The sequence below is a fragment of the Mustela nivalis genome, assembly GCF_964662115.1.
Source record: "Mustela nivalis genome assembly, chromosome: 13".
In the NCBI taxonomy this organism is placed as follows: Eukaryota; Metazoa; Chordata; class Mammalia; order Carnivora; family Mustelidae; genus Mustela; species Mustela nivalis.
Genome location: NC_139032.1, coordinates 5,496,119 through 5,521,588, shown reverse-complemented (window position 1 = coordinate 5,521,588; position 25,470 = coordinate 5,496,119). Strand labels below are relative to the sequence as shown.

Sequence of the window (25,470 nt, the reverse complement as noted above, 5' to 3'; positions counted from 1 at the left end):
AGAAAGAAATTGTATCACTTTCTTACATCATATACAAACATGAATTCAAATGGATTAAAGACCTAACTGTGAGACAGGAAATAATAAAAACCCTAGAAGAAAACAGAGACAGTAACCTCTTGGACATTGGCCATAGCAACCTTTTTCTAGGTATGTCTCCTGGGGCAAGAGAAATAAAAACAAAAATAAACTGTTGGGACTACATCAAAATAAAAAGCTTCTTCCCAGTGAAGGAAAGAATCAACAAAACTAAAAGACAATGAGAAAAGATTTTTGCAAAAGACATTTCCAAAAGAGTTAGAATCCAAAAATATAAAGAATTTGCAAAACTCAACACCCAAATATCAAATAATTCAATTAAAAATGGGCAAAAGGGGCGCCTGGGTGGCTCAGCGGGTTAAAGCCTCTGCCTTCGGCTCGGGTCATGATCCCAGGGTCCTGGGATCGAGGCCCACATCAGGCTTTCTGCTCAGCAGGGAGCCTGCTTCCCCTCCTTCTCTCTCTGCCTGCCTCTCTGCCTATGATCTCTGTGATCTCTGTCTGTCAAATAAATAAATAAAATCTTTAAAAAGAATAAAATAAAAATGGGCAGAAGACACAAATAGATATTTCTCCAAAGAAGACATCCAAAAGGCCAACAGACACCTGAAAAGGTGCTTATCATTCATCATCAGGGAAATGCAAAACAAAACTGCAATGAGATATCATTTCATACCTGACAAAAAGGTTAGAATCAACAATACAAAAAGCAACAGATGTTGCTGGGGATGCGGAGAAAAAGGAAAACTTATGCACTTTTGGTGGGAATGTAAGATTGTACAGCCACTGTAGAATGCAGTATGGAGGTTCCTCAGGAAGTTAAAAATTGAATACCTTGTGATCTAGGAGTTGCATCCCTGGGTATTTATCGGAATACAAAACCACTAATTCAAAAGGATATATACACTCCCATGTTTATAGCTGCAATATTTACAATACCCAAGATACAGAAGCAGCCCAAGTGTCCACTGACTGATGAATGGATAAAGAAGATGTCACATAGGTATTTAATAGTAAAATATTATTCAATCATAAGAAACAATGACATTTTGTCATTAGCAAAAACTTGGATGGAGCTAGAGGGTATATTGTTGCTAAGTGAAATAAATCAGAGAAGGAGAAATGCTGTATTTAACTCATATGTGGAGTTGTTGTTTTTTTAAAATGATTTTATTTATTTATTTGACCGAGAGAGATCACAGGTAGGCAGAGCAGCAGGCAGAGAGAGAAGGGGAAGCAGGCTCCCCGCTGAGCAGAGAGCCCCATGCGGGGCTGGATCCCAGGATCCTGAGATCACCACCGGAGCCGAAGGCAGAGGCTTAACCCACTGAGCCACCCAAGCGCCCCTCATATGTGGAGTTTTAACAAAACAAGCAAAGGAAAAAAATAGATATGTAAATCAAGAAACCCAATTATAGAGAACAAACTGAATTACAGAGAACAAACTGATGGTTACCAGAGGGAGGAAGGGTTGAAGGAATGGGTTAAATAGGATATGAGGATTAAAGAGTGCACTTGGGAGGGGGGTGGGTAAAGGTGGGGAAAAAAAAATAATAATAAAGAGTGCACTTGTCTTGATGAGCAGCGGGTGATATATGAACTTGTTGAATCACCATATTGTATACCTGAAACTAATATAAGAGCGTACATTAACTAATGAATTAAAATTTAAAAAAGAAGAAAGAGATCTGAATACACCTATACCCATTAAAGAAGTTGGATCGATAATTAATAAATAACCTTCCAACAGAAAAGACGAGGGCCAGATAGATTCACTGGGAAATTCTGCTACATTTAAGAAAGACACTTTAGAAATTCTTTGTAATCTCTTTTGAAAGGTAGAAAGAGGGAATACTTTCTAAATCATTCTGTAAGGCCTCCATTGCCCAAATACCAAAACCAGACAAAGACATTATGTGACAAAGAAAACAACAGACCAGTGTTTTTCATTGTCATATTTGTAAAATTCCTCATCAAAATATTAGCAAATCAGATGTAACAATGTTTAAAAATAAGACTACACCATGAGGGGTACCTGGGCGGCTCAGTGGGTTGAGCCTCTGCCTTCTGCTCAGGTCATGATCCCAAGTTCCTGGGATAGAGCCCTGCATCAGGCTTTCTGCTCAGCAGGGGGCCTGCTTCCCTCTCTCTCTGCCTGCTGCTCTGCCTGCTTGTGGGGTCTCTCTCTCTCTCTCTCTGTCTCTGTGTCAAATAAATAAACAAAAATCTTTGAAAAAATAATACACCATGAGGGACACCTGGGTGGCTCAGTTGGTTAAGCGGCTGCTTTCGGCTCAGGTCATGATCCCACCGTCCTGGGATTGAGTCCCACATCGGGCTCCTTGCTTGGCAGGGAGCCTGCTTCTCCCTCTGCCTCTGCCTGCCACTCTGTCTGTCTGTGCTCGCTCTCGCTTCTCTCTCTATGACAAATAAATAAATAAAATCTTTAAAAAAAAATAATGCACCATGACTAAGTAGTACTTATACAAGAATGGAAGATTGGTTCAAGATTTGAAAATCATTTAATGTAAATAACATCAACTGGCTAATCTTGAATTTATTGAGACTTGTTTTGTGGCCTCACATGTGATCTGTCCTGGAGAATGCTCTATGTGTGCTTGAGAATAATGTATATATATATATTTTGATGGAATATTCTGTATATATTTGTTAGGTCTATTTGGTCTAATGTGTCATTTAAAGCCATTATTTCCTTGTTGCTTTTCTGTCCAGATGATATATCCATTGGTGTGTGTTGGGGGGTAATTAAAGTCCCCATATTATTGCATTACTGTAAATGTTACCCTTTATGTCTATTAATAATTGATTTATGTATTTAGGTGCTCCTATTTTGGGTGCATGGATATTTACAATTGTTATATCTTCTTATTAGATTTTTCTCTTTATCATTATATAGTGCCCTCCTTTATCTCCTACTTTAGTCTTTCTTTTAAAGTCCATTTTGTCTGGTGTAAGTATTGCTACCTTGGCTTTTCTTTTGGCGGGGGGAGAGGGCTTGAATTTGCATGATACATGTTTTTCCAGCCCTTCACTTTTAGTCGACATGTGTCTTTAAGTCTGAAGTGAGTGTCTGTATACAGCATGTAGATAAGTATTTTTTTTTATCTTTGTCACTACCCTATATCTTTTTATTGGAGCATTTAGACCTTTTACATACATATACACATTGATTGTTTGATTTAAATTTTTTTTTCAAGGATTTTATTTGTTTATTAGAGAGAGAGCACACAAGTAGGGGGAGCAGCAAGCAGAGGAAGAGAGAAAAGTGGAGCTTGATCCTAGAACCCTGGGATGATGACCTTAGCTGAAGGTAGGTGCTTAACTGACTAAGCCACCCAGGTGCCTCAGAACTTTTACATTTAAAGTAATTATTGGGGAGCCTGGGTGGCTCAGTTGGTTAAGCGGCTGCCTTCATCTCAGGTCATGATTCCAGGGTCCTGGGATCAAGCCCTGCATCAGGCTCCCTGCTTAGCAGAGAGCCTACTTCTCTCTCTCCCTCTGCCTACTGCTCTGCTTTCTTGTGCTCTCTATCTTTGTCAAATAAATAAATAAAATCTTTAAAAAAAATAATAGGTGTGTATTTGTTACCAGTATATTACTTGTTGTATTGTGGGATTTTTAAAAGATTTTCTTTATTTACAAAGAGAGGGATAGTGAGAGAGAAAGAGAGAACATAAGTAGAAGTAGCAACAGGAAGAGGGAAAGGAAGAATCAGACACCCCTGTTGTGGTTTTTATGGTTCTTCCTTGTTCCTTTCTTCTTTTCTTGCCTTTTCCCCTCGTGATTTGATGGTTTTCTTTAGTATTATGCTTGGATTCCTTTCTCTTTATTTCTTGTGTACTTATTATAGGTTTTTGATATATGGTTACCATTAGGTTCACATAGAACAACTTATGTATATAGCATTCTATTGTGAGTTGATGGTTGCTTAAGTTTGAGCATATTCTAAAAACAAAATTTTTACTCACCCCTCACATTTTACATATGTCATGTCATATTTTATATTCTTTTATTTTTGTATTCTCTTGACTGATTTTTGTAGATATAATTGATTTTACTGCTTTTGTGTTTTTAATGTACATACTGGTTTTATAAATGATTAGTCTACTACCTTTATTATATATTTGCAATTACCTGAGAAACTTCTTCCTTTCATAATTGTCTTACTTCTAATAATGGCCTTCTCCCCCCCCCCCCCCCCGATAGAATTCCCTTTATCGATTCTTGCAAGGCTGGTTTTGTGATTGTGAACTCCTTTAGCTTTTGTTTGTCTAGGAACTCTTTATCTTTCTTTTTATTCTGATTGATAATCTTGCTGGGTAGAAAAGTTTCTGCTGAAAAATCATCGGGTAGTCTTGTTGAGTTTCCCATTTGTGTAACTGTTTTCTCTAACTGCTTTTAAAATTTTGCTATTTTAACTATTATAGGTCTTGGTATGGACCTTGATGGATTAACCTTGTTAGGATCTCTCTGTGCTTCCTGGGTTTGGATGTCTGTTTCTTTCTCTGGATTAGGAAAGTTTTCAGCTATTAGACCTTCAAATACATTTTCTTCCCCCTTTTCTGTTTCCTTTCTGGGAATCTCTAGAATGTGAATGTTATTACATTTGATGACATTGCTGAGGTCCCTTAACATACTGTCATTTTTTAAAATTCTTGTTTTCCTTTTAGCTTGATTGCTTTCCATTAACCCATGTTCTAAATCATTGATTTTTCTCTGCATTCTATAATCTGATGTTTATACCCACTAGTGTATTTTTTATTTCAGTTACTGAATTCTTCATCTCTGACTGGTTCTTTATTATATTTTCTACCTCTGTTGAAGTTTTCACTGGGACCATTTATACTTTTCTCAAGCCTAATATTTTTATGATCATTACTTTGAATTCTTTATCAGGAATATTGCTTATCTCCATTTCATTTAGCTCTTTTCTGTGATTTTGTCTTATTCTTTCATTTGGGACATATTCCTTTGTCTCCTCAGACTCTCTGTGTGTTTTTGTGTATTTGGGAGGTTAGCTACTTCTCCTGGTCTTGAAAGTAGTAGCCTTGTGTAGAAGGAATCCTGTGATGTACAGTGCTCCCTTGTCACCAGAACCAGGTGCTCCAGGGGTGTCTTCTACGTGGGCTGCTTAAACCCTACTGTTGTGCCTGAGCTGCATTTGTCTTCAGTTCAGTTGACTGCAATGACCTACTTTGCCTCCTGTGGATGTGCTAGACAGGATTTGTCCTTGTGCTGTTGAGGATCTTTTATGAGGCCTCTGCAAGCTCATAGATGGGCAGGGTCAGCAATCAAACTAGCTTTTAATAGAAGAGTTCCATTTAAAATAGCATCAAAAGGAATGTAATATTTCGGAATAAGCTTAACGAAAGATGCAAAAGATTTGTACAGTGGAAACTACAAAGCATTGCTGAAAGAAATTTAAAAAGACAAAACTAAGTGAAAGACATCCCATCTTCATTAGGTTGAAAGACTTAATGTTGTTAAATGTCATTACTACCCAAAGCAATCTGCAGAGTCTGTGCAATCCTTATCAAAATCCCAGTATATATATATATATATATTTTTTTTTTTCTTTCTTTCTTTCTTTCTTTCTTTTGCAAAGAAGACAAACACGTCTGGAGATTTATACGAGATCTCAAGGGATCCTGAATAGCCAAAACATCTTGAAAAAAGAACAGAATTGGAGATCTTGTATTTAATGATTTCAAAACTTAGTGTAAAGCTACAGTAATCAAATAGTGTGGTAGTGGCATTAGGAAAGACCTATAGACGAAAGGAATAAAATACTGAGCATAGAAATAAACTCTTATATATATGTTCAGATTATTTTTTACAAGGAGTCCAAGACCATTCAATAGGGAAATGACTTTTTTTTTTTTCAACAAATGGTGGATACTGGGCGCCTGGGTGACTCAGTGGGTTAAGCCGCTGCCTTCGGCTCAGGTCATGATCTCAGAGTCCTGGGATCGAGTCCCACATCGGGCTCTCTGCTCAGCAGGGAGCCTGCTTCCTCCTCTCCCTCTGCCTGCCTCTCTGCCTACTTGTGATCTCTCTCTGTCAAATAAATAAATAAAATCTTTAAAAAAAAAAAACAAATGGTGGATAAAAACTGGATTTCCTCATGTAAATAGAGGAAGTTTGACACTTACCTTATACTGTCCACAAAAATTAACTCAAATGGATCAAAGACCTAAACGTTAAGAGCTACAACTATAAATATCTTAGAGGAAAACAGAGGATAAAAACTTTATGACATTGGGTTGATTTCCAATGGAATGATTTCTTGGATGTAACACTAAAAGCACCGAAAGCATTGGATTGATTTCCAATGGAATGATTTCTTGGATGTAATACCAAAAGCACAGAAACAAAATAAAAATGGGTAAATTTAATTACATCAAACATAAAATCCTTTTTGCAACAAAAGACTGTCAACAGAGTGCACAGGCTACTCACTGGAATGGAAGAAAACATTTTAAAATTACGTATCAGAAGAGGTATAAGATCAAGAATATATAAAGAAGTCTCCTGCAAGTCAACAACACAAAAACAAATAACCCAATTAAAGTAAGTGAATGACTTGAATATACATTTCTTAAAAGAATATGGCCAATAGACACAAGAAAAGATGCTCAGTGTCACTAGTAATTAGGTAAATACAAATCAGAAGCACAATGGGATCCTATTTCACATTCATTAGATTGACCGTTGTTCCAAAAGGAAAATAACAAGGGTTGGCAAGGATTTGGAGAAATTGAAAAACTTGTGCATTGCTATTGGGAATGTAAAATGGTACAGCCTCTGTGGAGTCAGTATCATGGTTCCTCAAAAAGTTAAAAATAGAATGAGCATGTAATCCAGTAATTACCCTCCTAGGTATGTAACTCAAAAGAATTGAAAGCAGGGACTCAAAGAGATATTTGTACATACATGTTCATAAGCAGCTTTATTCACAAAAGCCAAAAAGTAGAAATAACCCAAATAACAATTAATGGATGAGTAGATAAAGAAAATGTGGTATATACAATGAAACATTATTATAACATAAAAAAAGAATGAAATTTTGATACATGCTACAACATGAGTGAACCTTAAAATCATGGTAAATGAAATAAGCCAGACACAGAAGGACAAATATTATATAATTCCACTTATATGAGGTATCTGGAATAGCCAAATTCATAGAGACAGAGGGTAGAGTAGTGGTTGGCAGGGGCTCGCAGCGGTGGAATGGGGAGTTCTTGTTTAATGGGTACAGAGGTCCAGAGTGAGATAATGAAAAAGTACTAGACATAGATAGTAGTGTTGATTCTACAACAGTGTGAATGCACTTAATACCAATAAAGTAGTCACTTAAAAATGGCTAAAATGGGGGTGCCTGGGTGTCTCATTGGGTTAAGCCTCTGCCTTCAGCTCAGGTCATGATCTCAGGTTCGTGGGATCGAGCCCCGCATTGGGCTCTCTGTTCAGTGTGGAGCTTCCCCCATCTCTCTGCCTGCCTGTCTGCCTACTTGTGATCTCTCTCTGTCAAATAAATAAATAAAATCTTTAAAAAAAATCTTAAAAAATGGCTAAAATAGTGAATTTTTTGGTTTTGTATTTTACCATTAAAAATGCAAAACTATAAAACTGGTAGAATATAACATAGCAGAAAATCTAAGTGATGTAGGTTTGCATGATCTTTTATTTTTATTTTTTTATTAGAATTATTTATTTATTTAATTCCAGTATGATTAATGTACAGTGTTATACTAGTTTCAGGTGTGCACTATAATGATTCAACAGTTCTGTACATTATTCACTCCTCATCACATTAAATGTACTCTTTAATCTTTAATCCCCATCACTTATTTCCCCCACCCTTCCAACCACTTCCCTCCTGGTAACCATCAGTTTGTTCTTTATAGTTAGAAGCCTGTTTTTTTGTTTGTGTCTTTTTCCTTCATTTGTTTTGTTATTTAAATTCTGCATGTGAGTAAATCATCAGTGACCTTTTAGATATAATGCTAAATCATGATTCATGAAAATAAAAATTGGTACATTGGACTTTATTATTAAAACGTGAGCCTTCTTCTCTGTGAAAGACACTCATTGGAAAATGACACAACAAGCTACAGATGTATAAACATGTTTCTGATAAATGACTGGTATCCAAAGTATACAAGAACCGTTAAAATTCAACAATGAGAAAACAAAGAGACTGATTAAGAAATTAGCAAGAGATATGAACATACATTTCCCACCAAATAAGATATACTGATGGCTGATAAGATGGCTGGTGAGGATACGCAGTTAGTAGCACAACTCCTAATTCATTGCTGGTAGGAATGCAAAATGGGATAGCCACTTTGGGGAAGAGTTTATCAGTTTTTTTCAAAGGTACGTATTCTTACCATATGATCTAGTAATTGTGTTCCTTGGTATTTGCCCAAGGGAGTCGAAAACATGTCCACACAAAAACCTACACACAAATATTTATAGCATCTTTATTCATAATTGCCAAATCTTGGATGCAACCAAGATATCCTTAAATGGGTGAATGGATAAACTGTGCTACATCTGTATAACAGAATATTTTTAAGTGGTCTCAAGAAGTGGGCTGTTGAGCCTTGAAAAGACATGGAGGAATCTTAAAAGTGTATTACTAAGTAAAAGAAGATGATCTGAAAAAGTTGTGTGAGAAAGTAGAAAGTATTAAGGTGAAAGTAGAAAGATTAGTGGTTGGTTGCCAGGGACATGAGGGGAATAGATGTAGCACAAGGGATTTTTAGGGCAAGGAAACTGTTGTGTACTACGCTGTTAGGATGGGCACATGTTATATAGATTTGTCAAAACCCTAGAATATACAACACCAAGTGTGAACCACAAAGTGGACTGTGGGCTTTGCTTGATAATGATATGCCAGTGATGGCTCATCAATCATAATAAATGTCCTATGTATAACAAATGTACAAATGGTGAGTGAGGTTGATAGGAGAAAGGGAATCTGTGAGAACTTCCTGTACTTTCCACTCAAATTTTCTGTGAACCTAACATTGATGTAAAAAGTTAGTTTTAAAAAACATAGAATGTAAACACAAAGAATGAAACCTAACAAACTGCAGACTTCCATAATAATAAATAATAATTAATAATATGTATTTATTGGTTCGTCAGGGGATGCAGCTGAACCACACTAATGCAAGATGTTAATGTTAGGAGAAACTTTTTGTGAGCAAGGGGGTAGATGAGAACTCTGTACTTTTTGCAACTTTTTGTTGTATTTTTCTGTAAACTGAAAACTGCTTTGTATTCTCTCTGGTATACCACATATATTAAAATTAGAAAGAAAACTGCTTTAAAAATTAATGTTGATTAATTAAAAATATAAATGAATGTTTTCAGGGCGCCTGGGTGGCTCAGTGGGTTAAGCCTCTGCCTTCAGCTCAGGTCATGATCTCAGGGTCCTGGGATGGAGTCCTGCATCGAGTCTGCTCGGCAGGGACCCTGCTTCCCTCTCTCTCTCTGCCTGCCTCTCTGTCTACTTGTGATCTCTGTCAAATAAATAAATAAGATCTTCAAAAAAAAAGTTTGCGGTCAAAACAAAAGAAACAAAGACACTGTTTTGAAGACAAAAAATAAATGTGTCCATGCAGATAGCTGCCAAGTCCTGGAATGTAGTTCTTACTCGTGTCTACTGGATTCCAAAGACTTCTTTCTTTTTCCCGTGATATCCCTTGGATTCAACTTCAGTTGGAGTTCATCTTTTTTTTTAGAATTTAACTAGCCAATGTATTGTATATCATTATGGAGTTAATCTTGATAGTGAAGGCTAATAAAGATTAATGTCTTTGAAACAGTCATTGTAGGTATAAGAGCAGCAAGCATGAGTGAATGTATAGGTTGATTATTTCAGTCTTCTTTCTAGACCCTTCTCCCTTGCTTACCTCAACTCTCTAGGCTAGAAGTGAATCTAGAAATGATTTCCCAAGTCTCTTGCTGGTAGCAGGGTCTATGTGTCACAATTCTGGCCAGGACAACATGGGGAAGTTTCAGGCAAAGCTTTGCTTTTCTGATCCAGACATTAAGCCTTCTTCTGTTCCTTTCTTTTCCTTCCTAAAGTACACACTGAGATCCAGAGGTGCAGCAGCTGTGTTGGGACCATGAGGTGGGAAGATTAAGGAAGCTGTATACTAAGCATAGCTGACTGGAAATGTGTGAGGAGCCTGCTTGGTATCATTCAGGGTTGGATATTTAGTCCATAGGCTTCTTCGAAGCCGCCATTGTAGGGTTTTGTTATTTACAGAGAACACGATCCTAATTGATACACATATAAAAAGAGTAAATTTTTGTATTTGAGAAATAAATTAAGCATACAAACATTAGTTTCTCATGAGAATTTTAGGACAACTTTGGTAACACAGAATTAGATATCTTAAAGATGTTAACTGATTATTTGAGTGTGTATAGTAGATGGTTAGCCGTGGATTGTCTTTGTACCACTTAAAACGTGGTCACATCATCAGAGGTAGTGAATATAGATTCTGGGACCATGAACCCTGCCTCATGGGCTTTTTTGAAGATGCATATGAGGGATATGGGTCAGGGTAGGGTCTGGGGAGATGCCTTATATGTCTGGAAATGCCTCTTCTTTCTGCTAGGGCTATAAATTTCCTCGGTACTGCTCTTATTCTCCTTTGCTGGACTTTGATAGAGATTAACTTGCTATTTAAGTTTTCTGTAAGTGCTGCCTAGAAATGTATGTGTATGTAAGTCAAAGGAACTGGCTAAATACTAAGATACTTGTTAATTTACTGTTCTCACAAGTTTTCATATAATTATTTTATTATAGAAATGGTTTGTAAATTCTCACATAGTAAACATAAAGTTTGTTTCCAATTGTTTATTCTCTTCTAAATATCTATTCATTTTTCTCCTTAAAAAACACAATTTGTGTTAGTGTCTTAGTTGGCAGAATTAGAAGAAGAGCCCTAGTTTGAAAAATACTTGAGTTTATATGGCCCCAACTCAATTAAATGGATTTAGTATCCAGTCTGGTTATTTGCAATTAATACTCCAATAAGGCACATAATCTTTTAAAATCTATTAGAAAAGTCCAAGTTAAGTTTTCTAATAGATTTTAAAAGATTATGTGCCTTATTGGAGTATTAATTGCAAATAACCAGACTGGATACTAAATCCATTTAATTGAGTTGGGGCCATATAAACTCAAGTATTTTTGATATATCCAATATGAATTAATTTCAATTAAAAGCATTTTGATCCCTTTTGTGTACCTGGTGTTAGGCATTATATAAGTTATTTTTTATTTTTATCTCTTGTTATTAATATGTTTTTAAGTAGTGAAATAACATTTGGGCATTCGGTCTGGATGAAAAAGAGCGGGTAACAGGTTATAATTTATCAAATACAAATTTTAAAAGTAGGCTTATCCTTTCTCACAAGTGCAAAGCAAAATGTTTTACTAAGCTATCAAATTTTGAGTTATTGTGTGTGGTCACAATGATAAAGATTGTGTCACTTTAAGTTAACATTAAAAAAGCAATAGCAATTATACCATTAATAAGAAGGCAAAACTATTTTTTGGAATAAAAAGTATTATTAGAAGAAACTGTAATAAGGTGAGGAATATTTTGTTACACACCAAATGAAAAGCCCAAACATTAAGTGATGATTTCTCATATTTTAATAATCAGTGGGGTGACAGAGGCATCACTGAATGTGTCATCAAGAATCATGTGACTACTAGATGAAATACACAATACTTTCATCAGCATTGTGCAGAAAGCTCTTTTCTGGTACAACCTATATTACAACACTTATCACTTAAGGGTACATAGAGCTGTCTCTTTTTTCGGGAATGTTTATCTAAGCCTGAGTTTTCGAATTCTGAAAGACTTTTGTCTTCAGTTTCATTTTGTCCACTAAGAACAGCTTTCTTCAATTCTTCCAAATTAAGATTTGAACTTTCCATTTCAAGTTGTAGCTCTCTTATTGATGGCTCCCTGTCAGAGAGTGCTGCCTTCAGCTCCTGTGAGAAGTTAGGAATGTGTTCCACCATTGTATTATTTAAGGTTTTCGTATGGATGATGGAGGATGGCAGGACTTCTAAAAGGGGAACAGAAAGAGAGAAAAATACTCAAATCAAGGAACATCGGGAAAATAAAATTTTGCACAGACATAAAAAAAGCATTGTCTTAATAGAATTAAACCAAGACAGAATCAACAAATATCCTGATTAAACAGCTTAGAGTATTATAGTTGGGTGGCTTAAATTACTGTAGCATCACCAAGATTCTGCTTTATTCCACAGACCTTCAGTCACCTTTCTTCATGTCCCCTTAATGCTTTCATTATGGCAGTTTTGACTCTTCCTGATTTCTGAAGGCATCTTGGTCATTGAAAACACTCAGTTTGACCACAGATGAATTTCTCTTACTGGATAATATCTTCTTATAGTAATCCTATCTAATATTCCATGGTGGCAAATTACTGCTTCAGGATCAAGTTTAAAAGGCAGAATCTTCAACTGCTCTGATCTAAATGTCAGGAAGTAACCCGTCTTTGACATCCCTCACACATCTATTTAACAGTTCATTTTTCCCAGAGTATTTGCTTCAAATAAAACAATAAGCTAATACTTTATCTCTCCTCCTAATGCTCTTTCTCATTCAAGTTCTAAACTGACAGATGAGAATTTATACCATTTTTAGTTGTCAGAAGTTTTTGCATTTTCTTTCAGTAAGATATCCTAAGGTTAATTCAGCCTCTTCATAAAATTCCCTCTGCTCTAATTTAAATCTCCTATAATTGGGGCCTTACTGAATGCACAGAAAAGCTAATAGTAAATTTCCATGTACTTAAAGCCAGTTAATTAATTAGGCAAAACAGTTGTAGCTTCTGTTGTGTTTATTCAGAGGCTGTGTTTTTTGGCATTCTTTTTCATCTGTAGATGGACATATAAGGTGTTTTGACATCTTGGCTATTGTGAATAGTGTTGCAGTGAATGTGGGAATGGCAATATCTCTTCAAGATCATGATTTCATTCATTTCAGATGCAGAAGTGGGATTGCTTGATCATATGGTTATTATATTTTTTTGGAGCAATCTATAGTGTTTCCATAGTGTTATAGTATTTCCATAGTGTTTTCTATAGTGCTGCACCATTTTGCTTTGCCTTCCCACCAACAGTATACAAGGGTTCTAATTTTTCCACATCCTGAACAACACTTGTCTTTTTTCAAGGGGCGGAGAAGCAGAGAAAGAGGGAGAGAGACAGAATCTCAAGTAGACCTCATGACTAGCATGGAGGCTGATCTCACAACCCTGAGATCATGACCTGAGCCAAAGTCAAAAGTGGGTTACTTAACTGACTTGAGCCACCCAGTCACCCGTCTCTCTCTCTCTCTTTTTTTTTTTTAATAGCTATCCTGACAGCTGTGAAGTGATACCATCATGGTTTTTTTTCCCCCCCAAAGATTTTATTTATTTATTCAACACAGAGAGATCACAAGTAGGCAGAGAGAGAGACAGGCAGAGAGAAAGGGGCAGGGAGAGGGTGGGCAGCAGGCTCCCCACTGAGCAGAGATCCCAATGCAGGGCTCGATCCTAGGACCCTGAGATCATGACCCCAGCCGAAGACAGAGGCTTAACCACCGAGCCACCCAGGCGCCCCTACCATTGTGGTTTTGATTTTCATTTCCCTGATGATTAATGACATAGAGCTTCTTTTCTTATACCCGTTGGCCACTGCATGTCTTCTATGCAAAAATGTCTATTCAAGTCTTCAGCCCATTTTTTTAACTGGGTTATTATCTTTTTTGCTATTGAGTTGTAGGAGTTCCTTATATATGTTGGAAATTAAACCCTTAGCAGATACAGGATATGCAAATGTTTTCTCCTAGCCCATAGCCTGCCTTTTCACTCTGATTATTTCCTTTGCTCTGCAGAAGTTTTAAGTTTGATGTAGTTCCACTTTTCTACTTTTGCTTTTGTTGCTTGTGTTGCACTTTTATTAAAAGTATTTTTTTTAACTTATCTTGAAACATTTTGCAATCAACAGCAACTTTACCTTCTCAATTCTAAATAAAAGATAATATCCCAATCGACTTGAAATCACACAAACATCTCTTAACCACTGTTATTTTGGACTAAAATTTCACTACCAGAGACCTCTTTTAGTTAAAAATATCTGTCTCTTATTTTTTAAAAGGGGTTCAATAAGTGTTATTTATGCACACATTGTAGGAAAAAAATGGCTAGTTAACAATTTAATAACATGAAAACAAAACTAACAACAGAGGTTTTAAACTCAAGTATATTGACATATACTTCAAAAAAATTCTTAACTTGTAATTTAAACATTTTTCTTGATCTTCACTTGCAGACAATATCATGTTAGGTTATTTCCAATTAAATTATGTAGTGGGTAGTAATTAAGAGAGTTCTTTGAAAATAATTTGAAATCACAATATTCCTACAGAAATAGAAATTTGGCTAAAAAGCTATATATAAATGTGCTCAGAAAATCATTTTTAAGCAACAATTTGGAAACAACCTAAATGTCCATTAAGAATGGTTAAAACCTGTATGTCCAATAAAAATGGTTAAATATATATATATATATATATATATATATGGTAGATTTATGATATAGAATACTATAAAGAAGTTTTAAATTCTATTTTTGGAGACTAACAATGTGAGAAACTGCTCACAGTGTGTTAAGTGAAAGTCAGGAGATATACATACATATCTCCAAAAAAAATTTTTTTAAGGTTTTATTTTTTTTTTTAAGGTTTTATTTTTAAGTACTCTCTGCAACCAAGTGGGGCTTGAACATACAATCCTGAGATCAAGAGTCACATGCTCTGACCACTGAGCAATCCAGGTGCCCCTACATATCTCATTAACATTGCTTTCCAATTCCTCATTAAAACAGATTTTTAAAAAATTTTCTCATTAAATTCACATATTTTTCAAAGCCTATAATATCCATGTTTCTCATTTTTCTCATTATATTTATATATCTGTTTTTGTCTTTAATATGAGCATATTTTATTTATTCAGAAAAAGTGAATTAACAAAGGCAACACAATACAATTTGGTTGTCCCAACTTTGAATCAGTAAATCCCTGAACTTTGTAGTACTCTTCTAGTAATATTATATAAGAATTCTGTAAGAACGTGCATTAAATAAATCAGTCTCTAACCAACAGTATAGAAAACTAAAGTGAATAGCTTTATAATCATGTTTTAAATCCCATAAAAGAGAAGCAAATTATGGTTTGTGTGCACAATAATTTTATCCGAGAGTCACTTGTATACAGGATAGATAGGCTATAGTTGTGACTTATCATAAACTGAATATATGTTGTGAAATATAGAATACTAAGTTATTCATAATTGAGCTTGCATTTTCTGAATTTAATATGACCCATTACACTGCTTAGAACAGTTTGTGAAAGTTTGCATTGCTACTTAAACTTAACTTCCAGTTTATCTTTATAAATAGTTGATTACTAATGAAGTTGTTTTTGTTTTGTTTTTTAAACCATTTCAGATTTGATCTGTCTTCAATTCTTGGGGCTTGCTTTTAAAGAACATCTACTACAGCTTCCAAATGCTTTAAGAAGCATCAATCAGGTTTTCAGCTGAAAACTTCTCTTGGGCAAACTTTCCTTGACTCTAGGTCCTCTTCAGTTTCTCCTGTAGATTAGGCCCTTTTCTTTCTTCAATCCCTTACTGCACAAATGAACTTAAAGGTCCAGGGCAAAGAGGGTAGGAGGCTAGGCTCTCCCCTTTGGTGACCCTTACAAATAAAGATAAAATTAAAAGAGGAAATTTTCGATAGTGTGGGCCACAGCACAGCTTTTTTGCAAAGGAGTAGAGTCATTAGTGAGCCCCTTTGTGTTTACCACTGCAGGATCCTCTCAGTGGTCTCCTGAGTTCAGCCCCATGCCCTCTGGCACTCAAACCAGTGCACACTTGACTGCCTCCAGCCCTCTCAAGTTGAGATGTTCTGTCCAGTTGCTCCAGCCCCCCAGCACTCCCTCTCCCAGGCCCATGGACTTAACTCGGGTCCAACCTGAATGGGTCCCACCTCGAACCGGTCTTTGCGCAACCAATATCCTCTGTGGCCCCCCTCTCCCCATCCAGATCATCAGATTGCCAGGAGGTGAAGGGCTCCCCATGCCCCTCAGGAGAGGCCTTTGTTGTTCCCGCTGCTAGTTCTACCTCTGGTGAGCTCCCCGGTGATAACTTACTAGAAAAGCAATTACAAGGGAAAACTCCACAACTTTCAGGCATCACAACCTGAGTCAGGGCCAAGCGCGGGAAGCCCAAGCGCTCTGGAGCCAGGAGTGCCGGTGCCTTTCTAAATGGTTGGTGGCCCGCTCTCAACCAGTAATTGGAAGTACGTAGGCGGTGGGGGGTGGGGGGATAGGGGTGCTCACCTGCAAGTGGTTCTGATGCCTGCCGAGGTTCCCGCACTTGCTGGTGAACCCTTCCCACCCAGGAGATGGAGCCGCAGATCTGGATGCGTAGGCGGACTAACTCGCGGCCGCAAGCCTTAATTATCTTGTCATCGTTCTGGGCTGGGATCTCTCTGGGAAGCTGGCTCAGTAAAAGCCAGACTTTTAGCAGGTGGGACCAGTGCAGGTGCTGCATGTCGGACCAGATCGCTTCTGTTCTGGGCGTTTTTTCCTGTAGGACTGAAGCCCCTGTCGCCCACCAGTCTCTGCCTGTGTTCCAGTCCTGGACTTCAGGCTGCAGTCCTAACCAGGTTTCACCAAGCTTTTATAGCCCTTGGGCGACCACTTAGACCTGAGTCAATTGTCCAGGCTCCACCCCTTTCTCCACCCACCGCCTTGGAATTCTGCCCCCACTCCTGTCCCCCCCTTATCTCCCCGCCTTTCACCCTGAACAACTTTCCTCCCTTTACCCATCTTTCTGTTCTTGGACCCTTCACAGTTGTGTATTTTTTTTTCTTTTTTTCCCTTAAGCTATTTTGTATACTTAGATAAATTTAGTCAATATTTGAAGTTTTCCTTTATTATAAAGTTAGGCATTGCCCTTACACTAAATTATATCAAGAAAAATAAAATTGAAATCACCCATATTATCTCAAATTCAGTTTTCCATCATGAACATTTGTTGTGTAACCTAATCTAAATAAGTTAATTCATATAGTGTCTGGTATATCAACCCATAAAGATATAATGAATGAATGAATAAATTAATAAGAGAGAGAACTGATGACTTTTATCTAAATCCTGGTTAAAATGTTAAAATTCTCAATGCATCACTTTAAGCTTGTTCAGTATCTTAAGTTACAGTGCACTTTCTTTACTGATTTTCTCTACTGTCTCCCAAACTATCTAGGAGATAGTTTGATTGTAACCAGTTTTTTGAATATCTTAATTTTAGGTTGTATTGTTTCTATATACCTCAAGACTGGAGAGAACACACACACACACAGAAACAAGCCCTCCCCCCCAAAAAAAGATCCCACAATTCTAGAAAGGATATTTTGGTAATATAGGCTACAGCACAGACATCATGTTTATTTATTTATTTATTTTTTACTATATTCTGTGTTTACTGTATTTAGTGAGGTAATTTTTAACAGCTCCTGATTTAACAGTTTGAGATAATATGCTCATTGAACAATCTTTCTAGATGGACATTAAGTGTCCATCTTTTAAGTGTAAATAAGTCCATTTTTTCAATATTTTTTTGCTTGTGTTCCTAATATATACAGATTACCTCAGTTCTACCAGGTAAATTAGAGACATGTTGAAAGTTAGGGTAGCTTTGGTTAAAGTAATAACTGAACAATCACAAGTACAACATGGGCTAGAGTAATTCTGATTTCTAGAATGCTGCTAATTGCAACAGGACCCAAATACTAAGCATTGCATAATTAAAACAACAATAATAACAATAGAAAAGAAAAACAAAAACATAAAAAACAACCCTGACCAAAGCTATGAGAGGGTCAGAGGTAGTGCTTTTACACAGGTTTTGGCTAAGATAAGCAGTTTGGGAGAGTCTTCTTAAAACTGAGGTTGGAAAGGTTTCTTTTGTGGGTTCATAGTCATTGCAAAAAATAATCCATTTGCAAGGCTGCCCTCCAAAGTAATCGCTTATGTAAAATATAAGTTTCTGGGGGGCAGTAGGTGGTGTGCACTAAAACTACAGTAGAAGACTGATAATCAGCTTCCTGTGACCATCTCAAATGACCTCCAGGAGAAATCAAATACAGGAAGAACCAGAAAACCAGTTAAGCAGGGACATGCAAGCAAAATTTTTAAACTATCAGATATGATAGGAACATATGTTAAGATGACCTAAGGGTCTTTCACAAGTCTGTGTGGAAATCAGAAAACCTTAATTGTTACAACCATAGCAAATTATACCTTGTGACTTGTCTTTGTGCTTGTGACTTGGAGAACTGCTTCCAAGCACGCATACACCTTTCTTTTGCATACATAATCCCCTGTATCTAATAAGCTTCAGGGCAATTCTGCAGAGCAGTCGGAAAGACTGTATCCTTGGCTATAGTCCTCAGTAGAACAACAGACAAAAGCATTTAGCAGCCTGCTTTAATGTTAGTTTTCTTTCAGTAGATGGGAATTTTTATTTTAGTAGTCTATTCTAGTAGTCTTTTTTTTTTTTTTAAGATTGATTTATTTGACAGAGAGATCACAAGCAGGCAGAGAAAGGGGGAAGCAGGCTCCCTGCTGAACAGAGACCCTGATGTGGGGCTCAATCCCAGAACCCTGAGATCACCATCTGAGCTGGAGGCAGAGGCCCAACCCAGTGAGCCACCCAGGCGCCCTACCTATGTAGTCTTATAGACCTCCTAGCCATCCTGTGAAATGGCCATTTTCCCATTTTATTATTTTTTTTAAGATTTTATTTATTTATTTGACAGAGAGAGATCACAGGTAGGTAGAGAGGCAGGCAGGGAGAGAGAGAGAGGGAAGCAGGCTCCCTGCTGAGCAGAGAGCCTGATGTGGGACTCGATCCCAGGACCCTGAGATCATGACCTGAGCCGAAGGCAGTGGCTTAACCCACTGAGCCACCCAGGCGCCCCCATTTTCCCATTTTATAGAGAGAAAAAGCAAGTTGTGAGTACTCAAATACTTGTTCAACTGTTTAGCGCATGTGCCAGATGTGGGCTTACCCTACTGTTAAGAGTAACAGACAAGTGCAGGGTTCATAGGTTTTGTAGGCACAGCTAACAGGTTTTTGCTAAGTTTTTTTTTTTTTTTAATCAAAATAGCTTTATTTGAATTTTCAAGCTGTTTACTATAAAGGTATCAATGCTTCAGTGTGCCAGGCCCTGTTCTGAGTGCTTTGTAGTCTTTTATATAATTCTAAAGATTTTATTTATTTGCTTGAGAGAGAGAGAGAGGGTATAAGCAGAGGGAGGGGCAGAGGGAGAAGCAGCCCCCTCCCCCAGCAGGGAGCCAGACCCAGGGCTCCATCCCAGGACCCTGGGATCATGACTGGAGCTGAATGCATGTTGTTAAAACAAACAACAACAGAACCCAAAGAAACCTTTTAAAAGATTTTATTTATTTGACAGAGATCACAAGTAGGCAGAGAGGCAGGCAGAGAGGCAGCGGGAAGCAGGCTCCCCACTGAACAGAGATCCTGATGTCCAGCTCGATCCCAGGACCCTGAGATCCTGACCTGAGCTGAAGGCAGAGGCTTAACCCACTGACTTAGGCACCCCACAAAGTAACCTTTTAAAAGAGAATAAACAAATATATGCCATATACATGTCTGGTAAATGCTGGAGCAATGATTCCTATCCATGTCTACTGGGTTCCAAAGCTCCCTTTCTTTGCTTCTACTGTATCCAGCCCCAGTTGGAACTAATCTGCATGGTGAAGGTTAATAGATAAACATTAATGCCTTTAAAACAGTCATTTTAGGTACAAAGGGATCAGCGAATCTATAGATTGATTCTCTAGGCCAAGCATTGTAGAAATGATTTCCCAAGTTTCTTGCTGGTAGCAGAGTCCATGTGTCACAGATCTGGCCAGGACAATATAAGCACACATGTGGAAGTTTCTGGCAAAGCCTCTGCTTTTCTGATCCAGGCACCACTAAACCTTTTTCTGTTCCTTTCTTTCTTTCTTTCTTTCTTTTTTTTTTAAAGATTTTGTTTATTTATTTATTTGACAGACAGAGATCACAAGTAGGCAGAGAGGCGGGCAGAGAGAGAGGAGGAAGCAAGCTCTCTGCCAAGCAGAGAGCCCGATGTGGGGCTCGATCCCAGGACTCCGGGATCATGACCTGAGCCGAAGGCAGAGGCTTTAACCCACTGAGCCACCCAGGCGCCCCTTCTGTTCCTTTCTTTTCCTGCCTAAAGTACACACTGAGATTCAGAGGTGCAGCAGCCATCTTGGGACCATGAGGTGTGAGTGTCTGCTGGTTTCATTCAGATGCTGAGCAGTATTGATGGCTTACTCCCCAGGTTTGTTTAAAGCCCCCTACAGGGTTTTGTTTTGTTACTTACAATACAGAGAACACAATCCTAATTAATAAATATATGCATAAATGGATTCTTTTTTTATATGAGAAACAAGCTTACATTCATTTATTCATTCATTCATTTAGTCATAATTCAGTAGCACTTGAGTTAGATATTTTAGATTGAAGTAATCATTTGATTGCTTTTACAGGATGGTTTACCACAAATTATCTTTGTACCTCTTAAAAGTTAGTTATGTAAGAAGCAGTGAATGTACTTTCTGGGACCCGGAGACCTACTTCAGGGATTTTGTGGAAGCTGTGGTCAGGGAAGACGTGGCAAGGGCAGTTTCTGTGGAATTGCTTTTTGTGTCTGGTACTTTATCTTTGTCCTATCTAGGCTGTAAATTTCCTGGGAACTGCCCTTGTTCTTCTGGGTTAGATCTCCATTTCACAGAACTTTGTCCCAAGTGGCTGACAGCCTCTGAGGTTCTCGTGTGCCTTACTGAATTCCCTTGCTCCTGGTCTCCTACCCACCACCCTCCCGCCTCTACCCCATCCACTTGGGGTCAGCCTGTGGTTCTAAGAGAAACTCACTTTTTTAAAGACAGGAGACTCTGCTCTTTTTATTTCACCACTAATGTCTTTCTAGCAGCTTCACATTTTGTAGCAAATTCTCACTGTTTTCACTGATGTGTCAATATCAACAGTCCCACTCAGTTCCCAGGATAATTAGTATTGCCTCAGATCTATTTTTCTTTGTATATTTCTTCCATCATTTCATTGGGATCTGGAGGAGGAGAGGTAAACCCTTGTATTTTTTTTAAGCACAGTGATCAGAAATGGGTGCTGACTGTGTATCTCATCAACATCCTTGGGACCACTCTAGATGTTTGTGCTTTCACTTCAGGTTATCATGCTGTTCTATCAAGAAGACTGAAACAAAAAATGAAGGAAAATTAGGATCTTAAGAAAGTTCTCTTATTAGCAAACCTTTGGGAAATCTCTTGGCTAAGAGATTTAAAAAGATAAATAGCTTCAATATTTTCTTATTTTTCCTCAAATAACAATAGATGTGCTAAGGGAATGTTCAGAAAGAATTATGCGACTGGATGAATACTTTTTGTGAGCAGGGATCTTAGTTTTCTTCATTAATGATACATGCTTGTCATGTAATAGGCAGTCAAATAATGGGTCCCCAAATATATTATTGCTCACCATGAATGCTGATATATTGAGTCAAAAATTAAGGCTCAGCATTATATGCTGCATTGACATCTGGTGTAGCAGGGAGGGACTTTAACGGCCCAACCATAAGTTCCCCACCCTACTTGCTTACACAGTGGAGTCCAGCTCTCCTAGCCAAACAACTCTACTCAAGAGGACCAGGCACAGTTCTTGCTTATCCCTCAGTAATGGGTTTCATTTTCCTGCCACCTCATGGAATCATTCAAAGAAGCCAGTCACATTCTCTCACAGGAACCGCATTCTCTCATAGTAATCTCACCCTCTTGCTTCTGCAAGGCCTTCTTTATAGAGTCCCTGGTGGTTCACTCTGTTCTGAGTGCATCTCCCATTTAGCCATGCAGTGTCTTACCCTGAGCTGAGAGTGTATGTGATTAATAAACTGCTGCCAGTCTCATATGTCCGGTGTTGGTGTCAAAGGTTGTATGTGGCCATCCCTATAATCTTAGGCAGAGTTTCCTCCCTCACCAATGGGGTGAATAGAAGGCAGTTAAAATATTTGGATCATAGACAAGGTGGCCTATTCATGACCAAGGACACCTGGTCAGCTTTAATTAACTCCTCTTGGCTAACTAACTGGTTCAATGACATAGCAAAGCCTCCTGAGACAGAACTACCAATTGCTGCAGGCTCGTGTTTTGGGTAAACTTTCTGTCTTTGTCAATATTGCCATCTCTTCCCACCCTAAAATGTTCTCATCCCCAAGACAAGAATTGTTAATTGATTGCATCACAGCTTGAATGTTGTTGGGTTTGGCCGTGTTTGGCAGGTGGTCTCTGAGTCTCCTACTTGTAAAGGCAGACACAACTAACTTTAACTGTTTGGCTCTTGAGTCCCACTTGCCAAGGGTCCAGCTAGAACAATGTTGTCACTGCATCTAGCCTGGTGACAATCCCTCGCAGCTTGGGGGTAGCCATGTGGATATTGTTTGTGATTGTGCACCCCTGAGATAGGCTCAGAGTTGACCCTCTGTGAGTTTTGTGGAAAAGGAGACTACTGGGGCGCCTGGGTAGCTCAGTGGGTTAAAGCCTCTGCCTTCGGCTCAGGTCATGATCCCAGGGTCCTAGGATCGAGCCCCACATCCGGCTCTCTGCTCAGCAGGGAGCCTGCTTTCTCCTTTCTCTCTCTCTCTCTCTGTCTACTTGTGATCTCTGTCTGTCAAATAAATAAATAAAATATTAAAAAAAAAAAAAAGAAAAGAAAAGGAGACTACTATCCTGGGAAGAATTAAGAATAACACCTCAGTTGCAGGTCTATGGCCAGGTACTAATGAGAAAAGAAAAAGGGAAGGAGCATTTGGTACAAGCTCCTACCTGGATTTTGCTTAGTGTTGCTGGTTACCAGCATACCAAAGGGCTAATCTGGCAATCATGGAATTTGATGACTCCCACATGGGCCATAGACAAAATAACCTTATCGTATGTGGACCCGGAGCCTAGGGAGATTGACTGGAGGAAAAAGTGGTTGCCTATAAGGCTAGCTGCTATACTTCTGAACTTTTCCCGTAGCCACCTGTACAATGGGTAATTGGATCAAAAGAGAAACTAAAAGCCATGACTTTCTGTAGTTAGAAGTGTGAAATATTTTGAGAGAAATTGTATACAGAGAGCGAGATAGATACAGAAAAGAGCGAGAGAGATACAGAAAAGAGCTGGGGTGCTGTTGATGAGGGAGCAGGAGGCACCCGGGGCGGCAGCTGCATCTCTGCCTGCCCACGGGCCCTGTCCCCGTGCTTTAATAAACCACCATTTTGCACCAATGACGTCTTAAGAATTCTTTCTTTAGTCGTCGGCTCCGAACCTCCTCACCCCACCGAACCTGACTTAGGTTCTGGGACTTCATCACTGTGGTTCATATACTTAACAGCAGACAGCACAGCAGGACCTGTAAGTACTCTTCTGCCGCTGCTGCCTATGCTTCTTTCATAACAAAGATCCTGATCCTCAGGGTTACAGGGAAAAACACCTGTGGCATCCCTGTGGCACAGCAAAGGAGTTAATTCAAACTTCCTTAAACCCTGTAAGCAACTATTGCCATGGCGGTGGCCCCCAAACCTCATGATACTGATTTGAAACTCTGGAGGAAGAAATTAATAAATAAGTATAGGGTAGAGAGGACCCCCCACACACCCTCAAAGTATATTTAGTGGCCAACCAAAAAAGGGAGAAAGAGAAAGAAAGAAAATGAAGGAAAGAAAAAACAAACAAACCTGGCCATGGGGAAAGAAAAAAAAAAACCTGAAACAAAGACCCACAGTTAGACCTAACTGAAAGTCCAAAATTTACTAAAATAAATGTAAAATAGATAAAGACCTATTTATTGGCTCTTGAATCTCCACAGCATAGATTCTGAATTAATCTTAACATCTGCTGAAATCTACCAATTGCTACCAATTGGACATAATACTAGACTCAAATTATAGGTATACCTGGGGGTCCTTCTACATATTAACATGTACCTGCTATAATCCTTGGAGGTTACTACATATGAAATCAGAGAACAAATAGGTATGTCTTACTTTAACCACTAAGACTGTTGTTTTGGCTAAATTGCCCATTGCTCCCATTGCTCTAAAATAGATTTTAGCCCAGATACTCTCTGACCCAATAAATGGTAAATTAAAAAATAAAGAAAAAGTCTTTGGTACTTAGCATTTGGCTTGACAGAATATGACCCCATTAACTCATCTGCATGTTTTTTTACAAACTCTTGGGCTATTGTTTAAGACTTGCCCTAGGATACTACTTATTCACATTACCCTTAATCTAGGGTGTTGTCCTCATTAAGATAAATGGTCCTTCAGATTCGCCAAAAGGCCCATGGCTCCCACTCCCAACCTGGGCCTTTATTCCAGCCCAAAGTTTCCCTAACTTTGCAGCACAGGAGAATTGCCTGGGAGATTTAAGAAATCCTAATGTGTTGCATGCAGAACAATCAAATCAGTATATCTGGTGTGAGAACCAGGCATCAGTATTTTTAAATATCTCTGTTGTGCCCAAGTTTTTGCGTCTGAGAGACCACCAAGGAGCCACGCACCGATGCAATCACATGAGGGTTTGTTTGACAAGCTTAAGCTTGGGCCCAAGTATACCTGATGCAGATGCAGCAGAGTAGGGGCTTGGACCCCGAGCATAGTTAAGGCAGGGGTATTTATGGGTTCCTGTTACTAAAGCAGGGTGGGGATTCCTGAAACCAAAACAGGGTGGGGGTTACTAAAGCAGGGTGGGGGAAGTTCAACCCTTGGGCACAGGGGTCTTAGATGGCTGCCGGAGCTAAGATGGCTGTACTTATGCTAAGGCTAAACCTGAGGTGGGATGGCCTTGATTTTTCTTGGCCTCCACATTTCCCCAGAACAATTTTGACCCTTAAATCTCTAAGGTTGTTGAAAGTGGAAGGTCTCATCTTCCGTAACTTCTTCCTGCTCAGTAGAGTTGTCCTGACCTACTCAGGTCAATATTGATCATTTGGGGAATGTATAGGAGAGTTATGAAAGACAGAGGCAGCTGAGTCCAGGGGTTTAAATCAATCATTAAAGGAGAGAGGGACTGTTTAAAGTGCTAACCTGAGTAGATCAGAACCCAAGAAATATTTTGTGATAATCTGGAACATCAAGATGGCTACACTTATGTCAGGGCTAGACTTGAGATGGGTACAGCCTTGTTTTTCTTGGCCTCC

General features: G+C 38.4%; 1 protein-coding gene across 1 annotated transcript; it reads right to left on the bottom strand.

The window, feature by feature from the left end:
* Positions 1-11,726: 11,726 nt before the first annotated feature.
* On the bottom strand, positions 11,727-16,731 carry LOC309847252 (prorelaxin-like; the record flags this gene model as incomplete). Its single annotated transcript, XM_082697196.1, has 2 exons — positions 11,727-12,171; positions 16,173-16,731. 2 exons carry the CDS (start codon positions 16,729-16,731, stop codon positions 11,834-11,836), a joined length of 897 nt encoding a protein of 298 aa, XP_082553322.1. The 3' UTR covers positions 11,727-11,833.
* Positions 16,732-25,470: the final 8,739 nt, after the last annotated feature.